At 39.8% G+C, this 22,302-nt stretch overlaps 1 protein-coding gene across 2 annotated transcripts in view; it reads right to left on the reverse strand.

Annotated features, from left to right (window-relative positions):
- CLIC5 (chloride intracellular channel 5) overlaps positions 1-22,302 on the reverse strand; it is an 83,533-nt gene that overhangs the window by 31,282 nt on the left and 29,949 nt on the right. For both annotated transcript variants that reach the window (XM_074895505.1, XM_074895507.1), the window contains exons 2-4: positions 3,656-3,765; positions 3,200-3,325; positions 1,750-1,856 (exon numbers count right to left, since the gene is read on the reverse strand). In XM_074895505.1, the coding sequence (XP_074751606.1) occupies positions 1,750-1,856; positions 3,200-3,325; positions 3,656-3,765 (343 nt within the window). The remainder of the gene's footprint in view (positions 1-1,749; positions 1,857-3,199; positions 3,326-3,655; positions 3,766-22,302) is intronic.

A 22,302-nucleotide genomic window follows, 5' to 3' on the forward strand; every position in this document is an offset into this window, starting at 1 on the left:
CTTTTTTTCCTCTATAATCTTCATGTGTTTAATTGCCATTGGAAAGCGTTTTCCTTTTATTTTTAAGAGTACCTAAACCAGGAGTTTGTTTGTTAGGCAGATCTAGGGAAAGGTCCCATTAATCATACTACAGCTAGTAAAAATGTGGAGCCCTGATCACGAGCACTTTGCAAGGTTAGATTCCTTATCTCACAGTAGCGGATATCCGACCCTGAATTTCAGCTCTGGTTATGGCCAGATGCAGACACCTCCAGGACAGCCATTTATTACTGGATGGAGCTCCCAGTCCTTACAAACCCAGGGATTTACATATTGCAGAGTCACTGAGAAGTGACGCGTCGGGATTATGCATGTGGACATATATCCATGGCCGTTTCAGAAGGGCAGCACAGCTGAATTTAAGATTTACAGTTGCAGAGCAGACCATAAAAATTCCTTGTAAACAGCCAACAAATTTTATTTTCACTCTAACATCTATTTTGTCTAACTCTTAATTTATCTTCCTTTAACAACTTCCTACAGAGGTTAGCTGAGTATCCCATTAGCATTACACAAAAAAATAACTTTTTAGCATCCCTGAGAAGTGAAGCACTATAATTATTTCCTTCTGTTAACAACACAAAAATATTAAGGAGCAGATTGCTATCTGACATAAATCATCATTTACCCATTTTCTTCTCATGGGTCAGCCCCAGGCAATGAAATATAATCACAAAAATTAAATCTGTGGCAGAGTTGGAACCTGAAAAAATCTAGTCTTCTCTGAATTATATGATATGATATGATATGATATGATATGATATGATATGATACGATATGGTATGGTATGATATGATATGATGATACAATATGATACGATATGATATGAGCACATGGTGTTTAACATGCTTGAGGTCTCTGGAACTAGTAATACAAGGTAAGATGTACATCAGTGAGTGGCTGCAAATATTCTACTAGATCATCTCAAGGGATGCGGCAGTGTAATCCCATTAACTTTCATGGAGCAACAGAAGCTTAGACTAGCTGAAGTCTTGCCTCTCTGAGGGGAAAGGAATGTGGAGAAAAAAAGCGATTTCATTAAGAAGACAGTGTAGGATGTGTGTAAATATGCATGGCATCCAGCTTCTGGGGTGGTTATTTCTTTTGACACACAAACATGTGAGGGAAAATCTGGAGCTTGCAGAGTCCAATTACACTTCTTAAGGTCATTTCTTTAATTATTTTATATTTGATGTCTGGATGTAACTCAGTTTATATGAGCAAATGAGCTATAACAACATAACATAAGTGGGCCAAGAGTCTGATTGCCACATCTAACAAATTATGAAGGGTCAGAGCACAAGTTGCTTTCACCCAGTCATTCATGGCTAAATTTTAAGTATTAGCACAGTTTTAGGTGCAGTCAACACACACTCCTTATAAGCAGTGCCTGAGTAAAGTAGAGGAGGTAATATGGGCCACCAGCCAGTTCCAGTAAGCATTATAGGATCCTGTTCTGGTGAGGAATCTGGACTGTAATGGACAGAAGCCATGTCGTGGCAGTTGGTAAAGGGGCTACTAAACACTCAGTGGCATGTTTTATTTACTAGTATAGATGTATTTAATTTATCTGTGGACATGTGAAATGAGTCCACTGAACCAACCATCTCAAGCTGATCAAGAGCAGTACCTGATGTCATGAACAGAGTTTACATTAAAATCATGGGAGAATGACAAAATTATTTCACATTTGGTAATGATCCTACTCACCAGCATTATCCTGTTGCTTAGTATTTTTGATGTATGCAGAAAATTTGGAAAATATATCAATTCCTGCAGTGTTTGATTCCCGGTGCTTAGCAGCCAGCTTGGGGTACCTGAAAAGGGAGAAGCAGCGTGGAGAGCATCATCTTGTTACCAGCAACATAGTGATGATTACAAACATAATTTACAAGAAGAAAGGAAAAAGCCCTGTAGGAGGAACTGCAATTAACACTGTCATTTGTCTCAGAACAACAGCTTGGCAAGTCCCTCTTAATAATATCTGTGTCTGTCAAGGCAGGCGTTTGGATAGTTACACAAGGATGGCTTCGTGACAAAGGTGCTGGTGCTTTATGTTACCACAATCCAAGATACAGTGGCCTTAAATCAGAAAGAAGCATCAATTTCCAGCAAGGCACAGGGGAGCTTGGCAGACAGCTCTCTCCATTATGAATGGCAGTCATGTCTAATTCCCTACTCTGAAAATGTACTCCAGGATGTAATAGCAAGGCATGTTAGTATTACCCAGGTGAAGGAACATAAAGTTTTCAGTTTCTGAATTGTTTTTCATAGATATCTGGTGCAAAGGAATACATCGATCTGAAAGACCAACACAAACTAATGACTCCTACTGACTTCAGTGGTCTTGCACCAGAGTATAGAAAATTTAAATATTCGATCTCTTGCCTCAGGACTGGCCTATAGCTGCCGATTCACTTAGAGGTAAAACACCCCATAAGGAACGAAGCCACTTTTAATCAATTCATAGATTTTAAGGTCCAAATCACAAACCAACAATTTCTTTTTCCCAGTATCCTTATATTAAATCCAAAATGTTGGACTAACTAAGGTATATCTGGTAAATCTAAACCTTTCCTTGGTAGCTTGTTCCAATGGTTAATCATTCATACTGAAAAAATCTGTGCCTTATTTCTAATCTGAATTAGTTTGGTTATAACTTCCAGTCATGGGCTCTTGTCATTTCTTGACTAGAATAATGAGCACTTTTCTGCCTCCGGAGCCTCTAGTACTGTGTAATCAGTTCCCCTTCCAACCTTTCTAATACACCATACAGCTCAGAAACCTCCAGTTTTTTGCTGTAAAATGCTTTTCCTGGCACAGATATGTTCTGTGGCAATTCTCAGCATCTATTCCAAGTTATTTTTAGCTTTGTAAAATGTGGACACCAGACCCCTACAAAATTTTTCTAGCATTGGTCTCCTTAATTCTGCATACAAGGCCATCCTGAAATGTGTACAGAGAAAACATTCTGCAGTTATTAGTCATACAAGCAACCTTCACACATGGAAGTCATCTCCCTGAAGCCAGCAAGTTTCATAAATAAATATTACTCCTGTAAGTAAAGATTGTAGGAAGGAGTGCTTTTTAGGAACTCCTCTTAGGACATCTTTCATTCCTAGGAAATGGAATATTGACTGAAAAAATCCCAAATTCTTACTTTGGAGGTGCAAGAGTCTCTTCCAAGAATTCCTCAATCTTGTTAACATCTGTCTTGACTTCTCCATTAAAAGTCAAGAAAGGTGGGTGAGTCCCAGGAGCCAAATTGTGTAGGTCAGCTGGCTTTCTGCAGAGAGAGAAAAAGTCATGAAATCACTAATCTTTATGGTCAGGTAGTCACACAGATATTTATAGTTTCTCAAAAAACAGTTTGCCCTTCTTTTTTCTGTAGTTTGTGGTTAGAAGACTTTGAAACTACCCCAAGCACCCTGTTTAATATAAAAACATTCCACAAGTGAAAAAAAAAAACAAACAACCAAACCTGAATCCCAACTATTTTGTTGTGCACCACAGACTCTCTAGGCTAGATACAAATCTGATTGAACTTGGTGGGGCCTTTCTATAGGGCCAACACTGGATCATATAACTATTTTCAATTAAACTGAACAATTTTTACCTTTTCAGGTCAACAGTGGTGACGTTGAACACAACTCCTTTGAGCCACAGGATCATGAAGAGACGCTGGGAGAATGGGCAGTTCCCAATGCTTTCTCCATCTATACCGGCCTGAGGGATGGAAAGAGAGGAAAAATAGATTTCAGATTTATTAGTCACTTACCTCCCTCAGGATGGAAAATTGGAGGTTGAGAGAAAAATTGCCAGTTTAAAAATAACTGAAAGTGCCTGTTATTTAATATAGTTTATCATCAACACAAGAATGGAGATTCAGCCTTCCTCAAGAGCTTGAGAAAGCAACCTGGTGCCTCTCCTGAGGGCAGCTGTGGGTAAAGGAGGTTGTCCCTTGCTGATAGCAAGCAACATCCAGGAGACTGTATATTCTTCCAATTATTCTAGTCTCTACAGGACTGCCTGTTTCATGGATATGCTAGAAAACTCAGAATAGGTTTTCTGCTGTATTTAAGTCTGTGGAGTGCAGCTTATATCAGGTCAAGATCTGCTTCACTGTTTTACTATCCAAAATGTGGACTTTCTAGATTTAAACTCAAGTGGTCTGGACATTCACTCATTTTTGTTCACATCCAGTAAAACAACAGCCTCAGAGACAAGTAGATCCAGACAGAAATCTCCATCTGAATCCTTCCAAGGTTCAAGGCAGATTTCAGCCACCCCATTCAGTCTGTTCCTATCTCTAGTACCTAATGAGTTGCCTACAAACCACTACAAAACAATACAAAACTGCTAGTGTTAGCATTGAGGAAACAGCTTATTTTTTCCTCTAAAAATTTATGGTCCTTAGCCACGCAAATTCTGACTTGGAGCCATGGAAGGATACAAATAACACTAGCTGAACTGAGCCAAAGCTGCGTCCAAGGACAACATCCTTCTACAATAATTATGCTTGTGGCCAAAGCTTTCAGGACGATAATGGTTTTGATAGATTTCCATTTTAATTTGTGGTACCATTGTGTTTAAAAGATTCTTATAATCCTGGTGAAGCAACCAACCTTCCGCTGTTGACCCACATGGGTTGCATAACTGTATTTTATGCACACAGTGTGTGTCCGAAAACGGCTGATGAAAGAGCTAAGTAAATACATGTCCTTTTCCTTTGGAGAAAATATTATATTATTCTGTTTGCTCTCATGAATTTTATCTTGTTAATATTCAAGCTGTGGGGTAGTATTTCTCTGTCTTAAAGAAGGAATCACTTCTAATTATTGCAATTCTGTGAAACACTCACAGCACAACTAGAAATGTTTTGAGATGTGTCCAGTTGCTACAAATTCAGGCCTTGCATGGAAAATATTTAGCTGAAAGATTTTCTGGTAGGTGTCGTCAATCTTTCTCACATCTTGATCACAGCTTTTGATGATTCTGGGTTTAAAAACAAATTCCATATTTCCTATCCACCAAACTATGGAGAGAGCGTGGATTCAAGGGTTGGAGACAACCGTTGTAAAGTTTAGGGCTATGTAAAGTTTTTCTGTGGGTTCAGATTCAGTTTCAAACACTCAGGCCTTAGAGGTATTTGGATTTGGGGGTACCGTTTGGCTGCACTTTTACTTGAAATGATGGATCTGCAACATGTTTGGCACATGGCATATGCAAGAATCAGCAAACAATGTGGGTGAAAGTGTGGTATGGCAACGAGGATGAGCGAGTGAAGACGCATTTTCCCATCTTCCTGAGATGAGAGTAGCCTAGTTGTGCAAAATTCTATTAATTAAATAGTTAGCTCTGTTCTGCAAATTTCATGGCAAAACGACAACAATGTTACCATGGGAATACCAGGCATCACTGTATGGCATGCAATAATTACTGCAAAGTCACATTTATTGATTTGGCTTTGGCCTGTTAAACCACTCCAAGCACTTTTAAGTTCTTACCTTCCTGAAAAGAGGCAAAAGCTATAGGAGAAAACAGCGATATGACAAACGATTTCCCCTTGGCTTTTTCACCATCTCAATCATAATCATATCCTTCATAATGGACTTGGTTAACTGAGTCTACAAACATTATATTACAAACCTAAAATTTGAAGAAAATCATATCAATGACTGAATTAGAGGGCAAAAGAGTGCAGACAGAAGGGCTGATTCTCATCTTGCCTTCTCTGGATTTACTTTGGCTCATGAATTCATCGATTCTGACTCACTCTTCACCTGACTCCCTTCAAAGTGAGTCTAAAACCCTGGTTTGCTAAGCCAAAGGGGTTTACTTGAGCAAAGGGGTCTTGCCTCACAATAACATGCAGAGCTCCAGCCCTCCTGCAGGTCTCCATCCTGCCTGGAAGCAATCTCCCGCCTGTCCTCATCACTCACTGCTTGTGCTGCAAGTAGCACTTTCATCTTCTTCAGGAGAGTCTCGGGAACACCGTTTACCTGCTCTCTCTCCAACTACATATTGTCATACAAAGGTTAAAGGTTACCAAGATCTGCATCTTTTTACATTTCTCTGTCCTGCAAGGCAATGGTGAAAAATCCTCTCAAGACCAGAGAGGACTAAAGGGGGGACAGAGCAGCTGAACGACAAGGAAGAAACAGAAGTGATGGGTCGTGTGAGGCTAAGGGATGCAGTCCTTGGGGACAGGAGAAGGATGTGAAGTCTGGAAGAAATAAGATTCACTTGGAGATCAAACATAAAAAAATTAATTGTGTAGATCAAACGAGGCCTCCGGCAACCCCAAATGGTCAAAATATCTTCCCAACACTTCCAAAAGAGTGGGAAACATTAATTGCTAGAGACACATTGGGAATAGACAGAGGAAATTCCAGAAACAAAAGATAAACTAAAGAAAAAGTATGGTATGATCTCTGTTCAAAGCTCCTGGATCTGGAAGCCAGGCTCATGATTTGGGTGGAGTCTGACTCATGGGTTTTGAACTCATGTGACTGGCATAACTGAAAACGCTACCACAAATCACAAGGCAAACTGGTGACAGAGGAGGGAACAGAATCAAAATCTCCCCAGCAACACAATTTATCCATTAAATTCAGCTCTTTTTCTGCAGAAATTATAGGCAAGGCTCTGTCGGTTTTGTGAATCCTTTCTCACTGCTTCTAACAGCACTCAGTAAGTCAGTGTTCAGCACTCAGAGCAAAACCTTAGTAGGTAATAACTTCAAAGGCTTATCAGAGTGTCTCAATATCCCTTGTGAAGTCTATTAACTACCAGAGGGAGATGAGGAAGAATAGAGAACTTCCCAGGCTTAGTCACTCTTAGCTTCAAAGAAAAACAGCTTGCTTAAAGCACCCCAGTAGTGCCTAAATACAAGCCTATTATGTATCTGTCCAAGGTTAAGGCTCAGAAATGAAGGAATTAAATAATACCTTCATCAAGATCAAGAACTCAAACAGTGGATGGAAAGAAAAGAACAAATAATTTACAAGCCAGAGTAACACTGTTTATCTGTGCTGTTAGTCACAAATGAACACAAAAGCTTTCTCACATAGCTTCCCTGAAGCACGGCAAAAGTGATCAACCACTTATAAAAAGGAGCAAGTTGATGATATATGCACTCTCCCTGCCAGTAACAATAGATATTTCCGATTTAATGACTGCAACTAGAGATAGACTTGAGGCTTTGTGGGCACTAGGATCAAGGAAATAGAATTTTTAAAGTGCATTATAAGTCCCAAAGCTGTGAAAGGGCTTCAGAACCTCCTTCTCCCTATGGAGAAGGACCTCACCTGAAAAGGGAAATTCCCAGAGTGACTGTGGAAGAGTGAAACAGATTTGAGGATTTCCTGCGTGAGTCTCTTTGGCCAGTGCTCATCCCACTGCAGTTTAACTGAGATGCCTGGGGGAAGGTCTCCTGTGCAGGCAAGGCCAAGACACACATCCAAAACATAGGTCTGGCCACCTTTCACTTTGAATCCAATGAATGTCTGAATTAAGGCAGGATGAATGTGGACCCTAGCAACAGACAATACTGGAATTTGTGGGGATAGAATTTCTAGAAAATTATTTTGCTCCATCTTGGAAACATCACTTTCTGCTCCTGTTGCTTTACACAACCTTACTTTATTAGTTTACCAAAAAAAAAAAAAAGCTTTTCTACTTAATTCTCCAACTATTTAAGTACTTCACACCAGCTGATGAAAGGTCCTGCCCTGGAACTCCATATAATCACATCAGGAAAACCCCACCATCACACCAGCTGTTCTGAGTAATGGCAAGAATGAACAAGTTCTCCTTCATTATGTATAAGGTGCTCCTCCTTAAATACTTCAACTATTTTTCAAGAATTAAATGTCAAAGATTGTTTGTGTGCACATGTGGGGGATGTATGGACACATTGCCAAGGAACAAAATTAAGATGGTTTGGGGATAAGGGGGAGGAAAAAATAGGTCTTGGTGATTTTATGAGCTTGTGCCAAGTATTTCTGTAAGGTAGCAGGAGTATCGAGAGCCTCCAACCACTGCAACAGCACAGCTGAATGATGTAAACAGGGAACTCTTCTCAAGTTCAAGCTAATACTTTGCTATAAATGAAATAACTGGAATAAACTTCCTCACTTATTCCAAAAATACTTCAACTGGCATATGCACAGTGACTGCAATGCACACAGACAACTGTATATTATTTTAACTAACCTTAAGAGGGGAAAAAAAAGCAAGTTTCATTTCCAGTTATTCCCAAAATATAGCAGCTTTAAAGAAATATACTATCATTAATAATGACTAAGCATCTAGCTTAAAAATGGCAGAGCTGGAAAGAGTTGCATATTGGAAAGTACTGTGTTTTTTCCAGGAAAATAATATATTTGGTTTTATCTATTCTCCTTCTCCTTTCATTTTTCATTGCATTGAGGCCACTCTGCACAATAGTCCAGTGCTCTCTTGGGCTCTGGGGTAAAGTAGGGAGATATTTTTGATGACACTAAAACACATTTCTTTTTCAAAAGGATTTTAACAAGTTAGCAAAAACCAGTCAGGCTAATTCACCTCAATGTTTCCCAGTAAGGATTAAGGAGGGATTTGATTTCATGATCCCTACAATCAAAATCTAGGCTCACATTACACATGGTTACACCCTCTCTGTTTTAAAATTGGGAAAGAGCCTGCCTTTTGACACTTACTCTTCTTACGCTGAGAACCCAAAGGGGAAGTGAAAATCCTATTCGAAACACAGAGCAGGCCAGGAAATATCCTATTTATTGTGCCATTAAAAAAAAATAAAAATCTGTCTTAGTAATTATACCACACACACAATAGCACAAATCTCCATTGTAGGGAAAAATCATTGGCTGCAACATGAGATCAGACATGCCAAGGTATTGCTTTAGCAAGGATCATTTTTTTCCAGTTTCTTGTCTCTTTTCTTTCACAACTTCTTGTCCAAATGTAAAAGCCAGTAAGCTATTTGGAGTGCCACCAACGGAGAGGCAAGCTAAGAAGTATATATTCATACAGCAGCGCTCGCGGGTCTCAAGTAAGAAGTAAATCTTGTAGCACGAGTCCTGTGTATCACAGGACACTTATTGATTGTGGCTCCGGTTCAGGAAAGCATTTAAGCATGTGCTGAAATACATCCCAATTTAGAGGAAGTCTATGCTTGACTTTAAGCATGTTCTTAAGTTCTGATGATTTCAATGGGACTTAAGCACGCACTTAAGTACTTTCCTGAATGGGGGCCTGTAACAACAATAATAAATTTGCTGTGCAGCATTTTAACTTCATCGGACTTTTTCCGAGATTTCATTTTTCTAGGAGCAACTCTGAGCAGCAGCCTTCCTAGGGAGGGCAAGACAGAGCAGAAATATATTCCTAAGCACACACACATGGAAATGGACCATGTGCATATATGTCAAACAAAAATAGAGCATTTGCTAGAAAGACTGTCAGGGTAGTAACAAAACAAAAAGGAAGTGGTGAAATTCTTTAGCCAGCTCCCCAAAAGCCAGCCAAAATATTGTCCAAGTTTGGCATACATACAGACATATAGTCTAGATGCACATAGGCTTAACTTGGTCTGCACTGCTGGCCAATTTGAAGGGAGTTGGCTTGTTACACTCAGTTCAAACTGGCTGAGCAGCACATCAGAAGAGCTGAGGATCTCCAAGGAGCTGCACTTCTCAGATCTCTGCAGTTTTGGGAGAGATGCATCCGTACTCTTGAGACATTCAGGATTTCCAGAAGATGGAATTGCAGGTTGGAGACCCCGTGGGCATCAGTGGTTAAGACATGATAAATATTTTCTTTAGGTTTTGTATATCATTATTTTCCAGCTGTTTATATTCACAGGAATGGCAGCATGGGCAGGAAGGGATCAGTCATACAGGTCAGCTTCTTCCTAGGGGTCCTTTCATGATGTTTTAGGATGTTCACAGTGGAAGATCAGTTAACTCAAGCTGGTCCATGCACCTGACGCAGAGCAAGTTCATCTGCCACAGAAGCTGAGGTCCTGGTAGCAGAATAACTGTGTGCACAGCAATCAGCCTGTACAAATAAGTCTCAGTTTTCCTCAAGGGCTTTGTTAGAGTCACTGGACACTGCATATGTTCTGCATGAAGTATGATTTGCTTTGAAATAAACTCTGTGATTCCAGAAAACTCCAATCAGTCACGTGCAGTTTGGATTTAGAAAACTACAGACTAGACAAAGGTAAATAGTCTCATCACGTGAAAATGATTCATGCTATTCCAGCACCTCTTCTTCTTTCTTTAAAGAACAAAAGGTGCGTGACTTGAAAGAGTAGAGAAGCACAGACTGGCCTGACACTCCAGACCAAGAAATTATTTTGTTCACATTTGTATTTGTAGATCCCTTACTTATCACTGCATGTGTTCAACTTGATGAGAAATTGATAGTAGATAATCAAAGAAGGTAGGAACTATAACAAAAGTTCCTACACCAAAATATATACATACATATATATATATATATATATATATATATATATATATATGAATTAAGGCTGGGACCAAAACATTTTTTTTCTAGGAGACCATATTCCAGCATGCCCTGCTGTGAGGAATTTCTGCATATCAAATCTGACTTTTACATGGTGATGTATAAGGAATAGCCCCCAGAAGAGTGAGAGTCATTATGTAACATCAGCAGTATTGTAGAGACCAACCAGATATAGCACATCTTTAATCTATATTGTTTTAATGTCAGCCAAATACCGACTAAAGGATGGGTGGTAAATGCAGGCTGACATCTTCAAAGTGGCTAGCAGTTTTAGATCCTATGAGACAATTTGACAGCAGCTGACTTCTCACAAGTATCAACTCTCTACACTTGGAAAATCAGGCCATGAGCCACCCAAAAGGAATAGCTCTTTTTTTTTAAAGTCTTAGTAAGAATTTTCGAGATCTGCTTTAGGAGTATCCCTGTTTGTGAGTTTCTTGAGCAACTAGCCAAAAAATTAATACAACAGTTGAAAAAAAGTCTCAATCAGAAGAATATTCTTTTGAGGCCCACACATGGAATTTGACAAATACCAGGTGGAGATGTGCAATGGCTTTGGCCATACCACCTGGGATGTGTGCCTGGAGTCCCACTCTTTGGCTACCTGCCTCAGTCCAGCTGGAGGATGGGCAGGGTGCTGGGTCCATGCAATAGCTGTAAAAGCATGAGGTTCCAATGTGCAGCTCGGTCAGGACCCACAGGGCTCCTAGCTGCCCGGCAGCCCACCCACCAGCCAAAATTTCCTTTCAAAATTACTGAGACTGTTCCATTTTCCCTCCTCACAGAAAACCCACAGCTTCTGTTCAATAACACTGCGCATGTTTTAAAATGTGGTTTTTAGACTTAGAGCAATTTAGAGTCAAATCCTGAAATTCTTCAAAACCCAAAATTGCCATTCTCATCACAGCTCTTGTTAGCAGATTATGCACAAAGTTTGTGTGCTTCTGGATATAGTAGACTGGATAAATATGTTTCTTTCTTGGCTTGATGGACAAACAACAATCATCCTTTACACTTCTTCCTGAGCCTTTTGCAACCTAATAAAGCAGTTGCGCTCCCGTCACTTATCAGTATCATGGCACAAAATCCTGTGTACCCACATTAGCCACTGGATGTAACCACAGAGAACAGCTTTTAAAAGCTTTGATTTTTGGGGACCCATCAATAATTCATTGAGAGTGAGATGCCATAGGAACAACAAAAAAATTCAAGAAATTAGAGATATATAAGCTTAACATATAGAAAGATACTGGAACAAATGATTAAACAGTAAGCTCACAAGCACATGTGGAGAAGTCAAGTTGATAAGAAAAGACAATAAGGACTTAACAGGAGCAAATGACATTAAATCAATCACATTTTGTTCTGACAGGGTATCCAGCACAGTAGGTAAGAAGGAAGCAGCAGGTATCTAGAAGTTGACTTCTGTAAGACTTCTGACATAAGTTCCATATCATATTCTCATAAACAAAGTATGAAAATAGGACCTGCATGAAATCTCTGCAAGGTGCTTGTATGAGTGGTGGCAAAAATACTTATGGAGTAGTGATGATCAAATTTTCTGTTAGTCTAGAAACACATAACAAATACAGGCACCATAAAGGTCTACAAGATGAGTCATATTTAATGTTTCCATTAGCAAAATGGACGAAGGAATAGACAGAATCCTACAGAATTTCCTGACAGCAATAAGCACGGAGGAGTTACTGATAATTCCCAGCAGAGGAGTAGACTCCAAAATGATGCCAAGAAGTTGGAACAAAGTGTCTGAAATCACTGAAATGGAATTTAGGAAAGTAAACCTCAAGGTATAAGAGACAAGAAGAACCAAATCTAATGTACAAATACAGAACGGGGAATAAGCTGGTAAGGCTGCAAGGATGAAGCAAAGGAGATTATACATCAATCACAAACAATATGAATCACCAACATATGCATCTAGAAGCAACAGCAACAAGATAACACGATGTACATGTGATGTTCTACCACTACATAACAGTCCTCAAGCATGTAGAAGACTGTTTTACAAAGAGGCTGATGAGCCATTGTTGTTCCTGCCCACAGAGGATAAGATTAAGTATTTTGCTTAATTTGCAACAATAAAGCTTCAGGGGAAAAGAAATCCAGCGTAATTACAGGACTAATGAAACACAAAGCAGGCTTTCTAAGGAGGTTGTGTAATCTGCATTGGTGGAGGCTTTGAAGAAATCAAAAGAAAAAAGTTTGTAAAACTGGTCTCGATATACTTCATCCTGCTGCAGAGCAGAGAGGGTGCATAGGATGTTTTAAAAACCCTTTCTAACAGTATGTATTAGTGACTCTGACAATAAAGTTGTTCTTGCTGTCAGTGCTAGACGCTTGGTGGCACAGACTTTTGCTCTCCTCTGACCTGCACAGGATGAAGTCTGGCCCTGGTGAAGTCAATGGGAATTTTGCCTGTGACTTTGATTGGACCAGAATTTCACTCAAAGGTTTAATGGCCAGAAGGGACAATTATAATAATCTTTCCTGACCTTTTGCGTAATACAAACCATAGATTTCACTCAGCCTGTAGCCAACATCTTGTGGTTGAACTAGAACATATGTTTTGAATGGTTTTTCGGGATAGACATATGCTAGACATAGAGTGGTAGTAAAATCCCCTCTAGTGGTGTATGTTTGCATTGCAGGGTGAAGTTCTCCCATGGAAGTCGATCACAAACATCCCATTTGTAGGATTTTGCTAAAGGTACCTAACATCACCTGTCACTTATATATGCGCTTTTTTTTTTTTTTTTTTTTTTTTTTTCCCCCCTATCTATCAGTTGCGTTCATGTACGTGTGTTTAAGTGGTGGAAGGAACTGTAGTCACAGGACTTGGGGAGTCAGACCACAGCAGTACTCAGAGAACTGTCACAATTTTAGTAAAAGTCAATAGAGATGCTCCAGCATCAGGTACTGCTGCAACATCTTGGATGCAACAGTGTATCTCACAGGAAGAGGTAAGGCCTTTGAACATGACATCCACAAATAAATAAACTTGTCCTGTAACATATTCATACTGGATGGCTCTTCATGCTCTGCATATACAGAATGCAGCTCCCACATTTTGGAAGCTTATGCCTACAGGGTCATATTCTGGTTTTAGCCTTTTGGTGATACTGTTATTAATGGATTATACTCTAATACACTTGATATAATTCCGTAACAGTCAATATTAATACAAAATATTGACACTCATGACAAATATTCCACTGACTTCAGTGAGAGCAGAGTCATACACTGGATTCACCATTTTCTTTCTAGTAAGTGATTAAAACCACGAGTGGTTTCATGGTCTCTAGAGAAAGAATCTGGGCACAAATCTGGTTTAGCTATTCAAAAAGCACCAATTATATTAGTTTCAAATATTGATGATTCTATATCCTAAGAACTGATTAGATACATTAAAAAATCATTCCTCCAGGAAAGCTGCAGAAAATAAAATGAGAGATAGATCATTGTCAAAAGGTGTCACTGACAATGCAAATTATAGTAAAATTATTCCTGTTTCTAGTAGACATCAGGTGTAAATAAGGGAGTCGTTTCTCCAGAGCAAGCTCTATGCAGAGCTCCGGTTCCCATTACAATATAGAAATCCTGCATGCAGTTTTTCTTGTAAGAATTAAATCTGGGCACATCTGGAATTTGAATGTCTGTTAAAAATCTCTGAGCCAAGGACAGTAATCTGTTCGTACAGTATATTCTACAAATGTTGATGAATTGCAGCCAAATTTCCATGCCTCTAAGCAGTGTATCAGACTAACAAATAATAACAGCAGCCAGGTGCTGAAAGTTAATGCTGAACCTGAAATCAGATCCAGGGCTGAATTATTTATTGAAATTCCATGACTTTATTTGCACTATTAGAAGAGAGAGTCACTTGCAGGCACAGCAAATAAAGATCTGAATGGTGGGGTGTTGCTGATAAGGGCACTTACCACCATATCAGCTGACCCCAGCGCAGGCCATAATCTGCCTTCAATGGTCTCATTTTGTATCGTATTTAACATCATAAAAATATTGCTCATCGGTGACTTTAAATGGGATGAAAGAGCAGTCAATAACTCTACGGGGCTATCCTGCAGTGGGCAGCTCTTGGGTCTTTCTGTCTCCTTTTGCATTCCCAAAGTCAATGGCGCTGCTGAGGGTATGAGAGAAGTTTCACCCTGAGATGCAATGAGTGTTTATGACTTTCACTGAAAGCAGATCAAGTTGCATTGCAAAGGAGCAGCACGTCACAGGCTCAGACTAGTCTTTCGTTTGATGTTTGCATCTCAGTGTGACTTCACAATGCAACCCAATGCAAGCTTCAGTACAAATCTGGTCCAAGCCTTACTGCCACGAGAATACAAATGCAATATAAACAAATTTTCTGATTCTCAGCTACTCACAGAGAAATTACTACAGAGTTTAGTGCTTAGGGGATATTTTTTCACCTCTAGTATTTTTTTATCTGCCAAAACTGCTGTATTTGCTCACCCCATCACTTACGCGGACAAATTTAGCCATTAAAGGGCTGTTGCAGTACAAGGTAGTCTTTGCCGATAGCCATCTAAAAAGGAGGGAAATTAAGCTCTCTGAATATTTTGTTAAACAAGAAACAACTTCTGAGTTTGTAAATGTAAATACCTGTTACAAAAACAAGAGTCTAAGAGGTACAAACAAAGAGCAAGCAAACACTCCTTGTGACTCATCTAAAAGCAAAACAATCTGCATTTTCAAGATCAAATGCTCAAGGAAAAAAAAAAAGTGATGCTTTCCAAAAGCTACTGAGAAATTTTGAATAAGTGTGTATACTAGCAGAAGTACAATTTACAAGTATTTCACAGCACAGACTTCTTAATCTAATGTATGATAAATGTTGGGAACAGAAAATCAGTTGGACCAGTGAGTGGAGTTTGGATCACATTTCTTGTCTATTCGCCATCTCAGTGCAGGGTGATTTCTTAAATCTCTGTGTCTCTACCGTTTGGGTCAGTTTGAAATGTTCCAGTGATGTTGCTTTACAAACTTCCCCTAGGAAACGGTTTCGACAATTTTCTCAAAACACATTTTGACTTAATGGTCAAACTGAATTTCCTCTAATTTCATTTTATCTTCTTATCCAGCATAAAAAGAAAAACCCTTAATTAAGTTTAATTCAATTCTATTTATTAAAATAATTATTACTTTTCTTCCCTTTATACAAAATCTAATTTAATTATGCCATTGTAATTTTCCTAGACCCTCTGGGATCCTTGACCATGCTGTCTATTCTCAATATAATTTTTATCTTTTTTATTCTCATCACTCCTGAGTCCCTCTCTCACCCAGGCCCCTCATCCTCCAAGTGGACCACTCTCCAAGAAGACAAACAGTGACCCCACCATGGCTGTACAGCATAACTCTTCTCCAGCCTATTCTTTCCCATCATACTTGTCTCAGAAGCAATCAGTAACCATCTCCCCAGATCTCTCTTGCTCACTCTCTTCCTCCCACAAAAATAATACAAACTCTGTTCACTGCCCTCACCAACCAAGTAGGTGATAGCAATACCAAAATGACCCCCCCTGCAGTGCTGGGTCCAGCTCTGGGGGCACCAACAGCAGAAGGACACGGACCTGCTTGAGCAGGTCCAGAGGAGGCCACGGAGATGCTTGGGGGGCTGGAGCACCCCCCTGTGAGGACAGGCTGAGAGAGTTGGGGGGGTTCAGCTGGAGAAGAGAAGGCTGCGGGGAGACCTCACAGCAGCGTCCCAGGACTTAAAGGGCCTACAGGAAAGGTAAGGAGGGACTCTCGATCAGGGAATGTAGGGATAGGATGAGGGGTAAAGGTTTTAAACTGACAGAGGGTAGATTTAGATTAGATGTAAGGAAGAAATTCTTCCCTGTGAGGGTGGTGAGACACTGGCACAGGTTGCCCAGAGAAGCTGTGGCTGCCCCCTCCCTGGAAGGGTTCAAGGCCAGGTTGGACGGGGCTTTGGGCAACCTGGGCTAGTGGAAGGTGTCCCTGCCCATGGCAGGGGGGTTGGAATTAGATGGTCTTTACGGTCCCTTCCAACCCCAACCATTCCCCCACCTTCTGTCCCTTCCACTGACTGCCCACTCTATTTCTCTGACATTGTCACCCAGCTGCCTTATTCAAATTAAACAAATCCTATTTGATGTGGTGGAAATGGAACATGACACAGGGATCATGCCCTGTAAGTCCTTTTACCCGTTTATCATTAAGTTCATAAAAAGGTGCCACCTCCTTTTCCTCTGAAGACAGTCTCCAACTAAACTCTGTAAGTCAAATCCTTATCCTGCTTTCCTCTGACTTCCTGATCCTTTCATGATTAGCAACACCGCAGACCTGCAGACCGCTTGGCACTCTTACAAACAAGTTCTTTCTCACAGTTTTTCCTCTCTCAGGCTTATCAAAACAGTCATAAAATATAATCAGAAACTTCTTGGTCCTATTGTCTGTTCTACAGGAAAATGTTCGCTTAATGGTTGCTAAAATTTGTTTAATCTGAACATTCAGGTTTTGGCTGATAGAGCTATATTTGGTGCTGTGATAGGAGCACATCGTACTTCTATGCCATGCTCATGCTTCAGACCTAGATTTTATTCTAGATGGATTAGACAGAGATTTCATGCTATTAATCTACCATCTTTCTAGTCTACTTCACTTCTGTATATATTATATTTACAGTTTTATATTTTATAGTTAGTTTTATATGTTATAGTTACAGTTTTATATTTACAGATTTCTTTGATACTTACAGTTTGTTGTGCAATCTGTTCAGAGGCATGGTTAATCTGTTTCCCAGCATGGTTAATCAACTATAATTCACACTTTACCATCTTCTGGTGCTACACTCTTAGACAGGTAATTGGGCCTAACCATCATATCTAGAGAAGGGCCAAATCTCACCCTGCTTTGTTTAGGAAGTTTCTCTGGCAGCATTTTGTTTTATCCTGTGCTCCTGCTCAGAGAAGGCAGCGGTTTCCATTTGCAGGCTGTCGGAGAGCTGTTAGCCTAACAACTGCAATCTGGAGAACACTATGTGAACTCCATACGCCGAGCACCCGCCGAGAAAAGCTTATTGGAACATCCAGGTTAATGAAGTAATAGAGAAACTAGCATTTGGCAAGAGAATTTCTGACCATTTTATATATATTTGTGTATAGCTAGGCCCAATTCACTCAAGTACCTGAATAACCTCTGAAGAATTAGCTATTTTTTCATGTTTACTTATAATTTTCTCTGAAATTGAGATTATTTTTTTTTCTATTATTGTGAAAGGCCAAGCACACAGGTGGTTCTTGAAGAATAACGAATACAGAGAAGCCCTGTAAATTCATACTTCCAATGAAAAGCTGAACACCAGTCAGTACAAAAACACTCTTTCTGACAGCATGTGATTACTACTAACTGCACTCACTCTCAAAGGTCCTGGATATGGCTTTAAATAAATGTTAAATAAGTACTTAAATAAACAAATATTTAAATAACTTTTAATTTTTTTAAAATAATCCTTTGTGCCGAGAGTGGAAGAGATGTCCAGGGGCGAATTATGAAAAGCCCTTCTTGCCCATGGGAGCTGCAGCAAGGTGCTGCCACGTGTGCAGATGGGGCTGGGAGCAGCGGCTGAGGTCAGGGGAGAGAAGCATTTCTTTCCCCTGAAAAAGAAAATCGATATTTCAAGGTTTATCTCTTTGTCAGAGGAGTGGGACTGCACTTTCTCTAAGTTCCCCACCTGGTCACACCCTTCCCAGGCTCTCCAAGGTCAGTAGCTGTCTACAACCAGCCCTTTTAAAAATTATTATTGTTCGAGTAGAATTACATCTTTTGAAATAAATATTAAACCATCAGGCAGAGATTATGCTCAGCCCAGTAAGAGGATGAGTATCACAACAGACACATATCACAGGGCTGCTGGTTTCAGCGCAGCAGGCTGGGCAGGTACATACTTCCCAGTCTGAAACAAGTCTTCCAGGTATGGTTACCTGCCTTTATTACAGATTCAATAGTGAGAAGGAAGATTTACAGAGTGTTTAGAGAAATACATACTTGGAGATGAACTGAACCCCAAAAGATTGCATTCATGCACTCTGAGGAGATCCTCACAGCTCCGTCTTGGAGCAGGGTGAGTGCTTAATGCAGAAGAAGCAACAGATCATTTTTGAACAAGACCCATCTCTAGAACTGGATCTGGAGCTTAACTGGGGGTGTCAAATATATTGACTTTAGAAAGAAAACAAAACCAAAAATTCAAAGTTAGAGCACCTCAATACAAGAAAACTCAGTTAATCAAGGCAAAAATACTATTCCTTGCCAGACTGCATGGGCAAGTCAACAGTCAGAGAAGAAAAGTAAATTAAATTGATCCAAATGCTAATGGAAGTCTGAATAAAGGCTTAATAATGATGGGGTTTGGAGCACTGGATCTTTCTGGCATGTCCTGAACATTTGAAAGACCTGGGCACAGAAAAAAAAAACAACTAAAATTGCCATTCTGAGAGATCCTATAACCTGCAGGAATATTCCATGATTCAACCCCTCTTCATCCAGGAACAGCTTTTTTAAAAATACTCTAAATAAAATAAACAAACAAAAAAGGTCTCCAGTTGCACACTGAATCAGCAGCAATGGCTCATCACAAAACACAGGGCAGTGAAAGAAAATAATTTCCTCCCATGATATGCATTCGTATCTGTTTGAAGCTGCCCATTCAGCAGCTAAAAGCAAAAGGAAAGCAGTAACACAACGTGCCTGTTGACCCACACAAATTGAATCACCATCTAGAAAAACACTGACAACAATAGCGATGATGCATCGAGGCTGGTTTCTCTGATTTCCACTTGTTTCGGACAATACACAGGTACAGACACACACCAGCACCTAAACCAACAATAGCTATATGCAGTGGGTGGCAAGGTTCAGGATGATTATTTGGGTGTTAAGATGTCACGGGGAGGACAAACTTGGCAGTTAATATAGAGAAGCACCTGCCTGACCTGAGAATTAATTCTGTATTTTGTGAGGAGTTAAACCACAATGCTTGAGTAGCTATTACAGTCATTCATCTATGTAAAGAGAAAAGAAGGAATGCGATTTTAGCTGGACAAAGCTACTGGGCTACACAGATATTAAAATGAATGTTGGTGCAGATGTTTCATAGGAAATGAAGCCAAGGCACGGGGATGAGGCATAACTTAGGCAATGACAGACAGAAAGGGAATTCAGCTCTCATATCTCCAGTTTAGCTCTTCCTTCACCTCATTCTCAAGGTCTGACCCATACTGACACAGCATTCAGAGCCCCGGCCAAGCCAGCACCTGCTCAGCCTTGGGAGGGGAGGCCCCTCTGAAGTCTGGCCTTGCATATCCAGAGAAAGATAAGCAATCACCTATTTAACCACCACCTGAACTAATCACATCCCATTACAGACACAGGACATCAAGAGATATTTTTAAACAGCCTCCAAACATCATTCCCATCAGACTGGCCTCAACCAAATTTGTGCTGTCTTTCAGAGACACGGAAATCAAAGTGTTCTTCTGTGCTTGAACCAAGCCTTGCTCTGGTTTGTCAAGATACCCTCCAGTGCAGTGCCTTCCTGGGTTGTAGATTTTATGGCTTGTTTATTCCTTTATTGACTCTAGCTGTATATGTTTAATTACAGCATATCTAGTCTTGACCTGAACCAGAAGAAAGGGCATGAATTCTTTTGTGGTTTATTCCAACGGTTCCAAACTTTACACTTACTATTAAGTTTCTTTCTAACTTGACTGTATCTGACCTTAACTAACTTTTGATATGTCTTGTTATACCTGTTACTACTATATTAAAAAGCCTCCCACAGATACATTTAATAGTGCAGTCAAGCGACATTTGGTCTTCTACTTAAATGAGAAAGACTGCCTTAAGGATGGCAATCTTAAGTATGTTTTAAGCCTTAAAATTATTCTTCTTTACATCTTTTCCAATATCATAACACACATTAGTTCTGTGTGCATTCAAAATAGCCAGCCAAAAGATAATCTAAACCTCAACACCTCCCTACTAATAGCAACGGAAAAATAAATAAATAAAAGAGTAGTTGTGACTAGCATAATTTGTGTATTTATTATTGGAATATTTACTGTGAATTACTAAGGAAATGTGGCACACGATCACTGAATCCGTTGTGCTAAGTGCCGTACAAAACCCAAAAGACACAAGAGCTATGCCTAAAGGATGCAGCACAGGACCAGAGTGGTGTTTGTGCTGGACCTCCTTGCACAAGGTCACCGCTTCTCGGCTTCTGCACCTGCAAAGTGCTGACCAGGACTGTTAAAGCACTTCAGAATTGCTCTAAAAAGGCCTCTGGTTTTTATCCCAGAGACTGGGTTCTGCAAAGAGAATCATGTTCAGAGATGGCTGCCAAAGTATGAAGCAGCCTGCACAGCCTCCTTTGCAGAACTGGGGTCTAAACATGCTTAATAGCTAGCGTCTAGGAAGGTTATAGATCTTCTGTTATCACCCTGTGTTTTACTATTAAATATTTCAAACAAACAAGCAAACAAACAGCTGAACATTTAAAACTTATGCTAAACTATCTTTTCTGAATTGCAGACAGCTGAGTCAAATGTTTTCTGAGACAGAGGATACATCTCCATGGATTAGCTCATCATAGTTCGAACTCCACCACTAGCCTGCAGCAGCACACACTCTTTGGAGGTGATTAGCCCTTTTCCAAACAGCAGAGCATTATATGTATATGTCTTCATTAGCAGCAGAAGTTAGAAAGTTTTATATCTGTTTTGGCATCTTCGTGGTTAACAGAAAGGGAAACTGAAGCCATACCTAAATCAAGCAAACCTCCTCTGTGTGTCAACTCCATTCCCGGTATCATGAACATGCATTAACACCTGAAATATGGGTGAATGGCGAACTGAGTCATGATATTTTTTTTATTAGTCCAGAGGAAACCAACAAATGCAAAAGAAGCAATAAAAATAGTTAGGAGATGGCTTTTTTTTACAGCCTGACTTACATGAGGAGGAAAAAAATTACTGTTCTTATATATAATCTTTGCAAGTTTTAAAGGTGTGAAATTCAAGTTTTATAGAATTTAAAGTAAATTAAAATCAGCTTCAGCCTTGAATATTAGGCTTTGAACATTCTCATTGCATTTTGCATCAAGCACATATGTGAATGCCATGGGCTTCTGTCATTTTCTCGGCACACAAAATCAGTGACTATCAAGAATAAGGGTTTAGAAGAGCAAACTATCACTATCTGAGCAACTTCATCCTTAACCCAATGTCATTTACATCAAAGTAGCTGTAGCAGGGGTATGTTCAACTCCTACTGTCCTATAGAGGCATTAAGTTATTACAACACAACCCTCCTGAAATACATTTCAATTAGTGCTTTATCTCAGTTTTATGAAGTTGCCAGAAATACCTATGAAGGGGCTATTTCAACATCTTTTGGCAATCAGGTGAGTAGGAAAAAAAATAGAGAAGCACCCAAGCTCCAGATATACGATACCTCTTAGGCAGAAGTTGAGTCAGGGTACCCTGGTGACCAACATAGATATCATAAATTTAATACCAGTGTCCTAATTCCCGTAAGTCTGAACACATGTGAGAACAAGCAGAAAAAAACAGAGAAGTTGAAAAATAAGGAAATAAGGCACTACAGAATATAGAAGACCCTGAGAATGAAAAAGAAGGGCAGAAAAGAGTGGAC

This window comes from Athene noctua, chromosome 1 (genome assembly GCF_965140245.1).
Source record: "Athene noctua chromosome 1, bAthNoc1.hap1.1, whole genome shotgun sequence".
Lineage (NCBI taxonomy): Eukaryota > Metazoa > Chordata > Aves > Strigiformes > Strigidae > Athene > Athene noctua.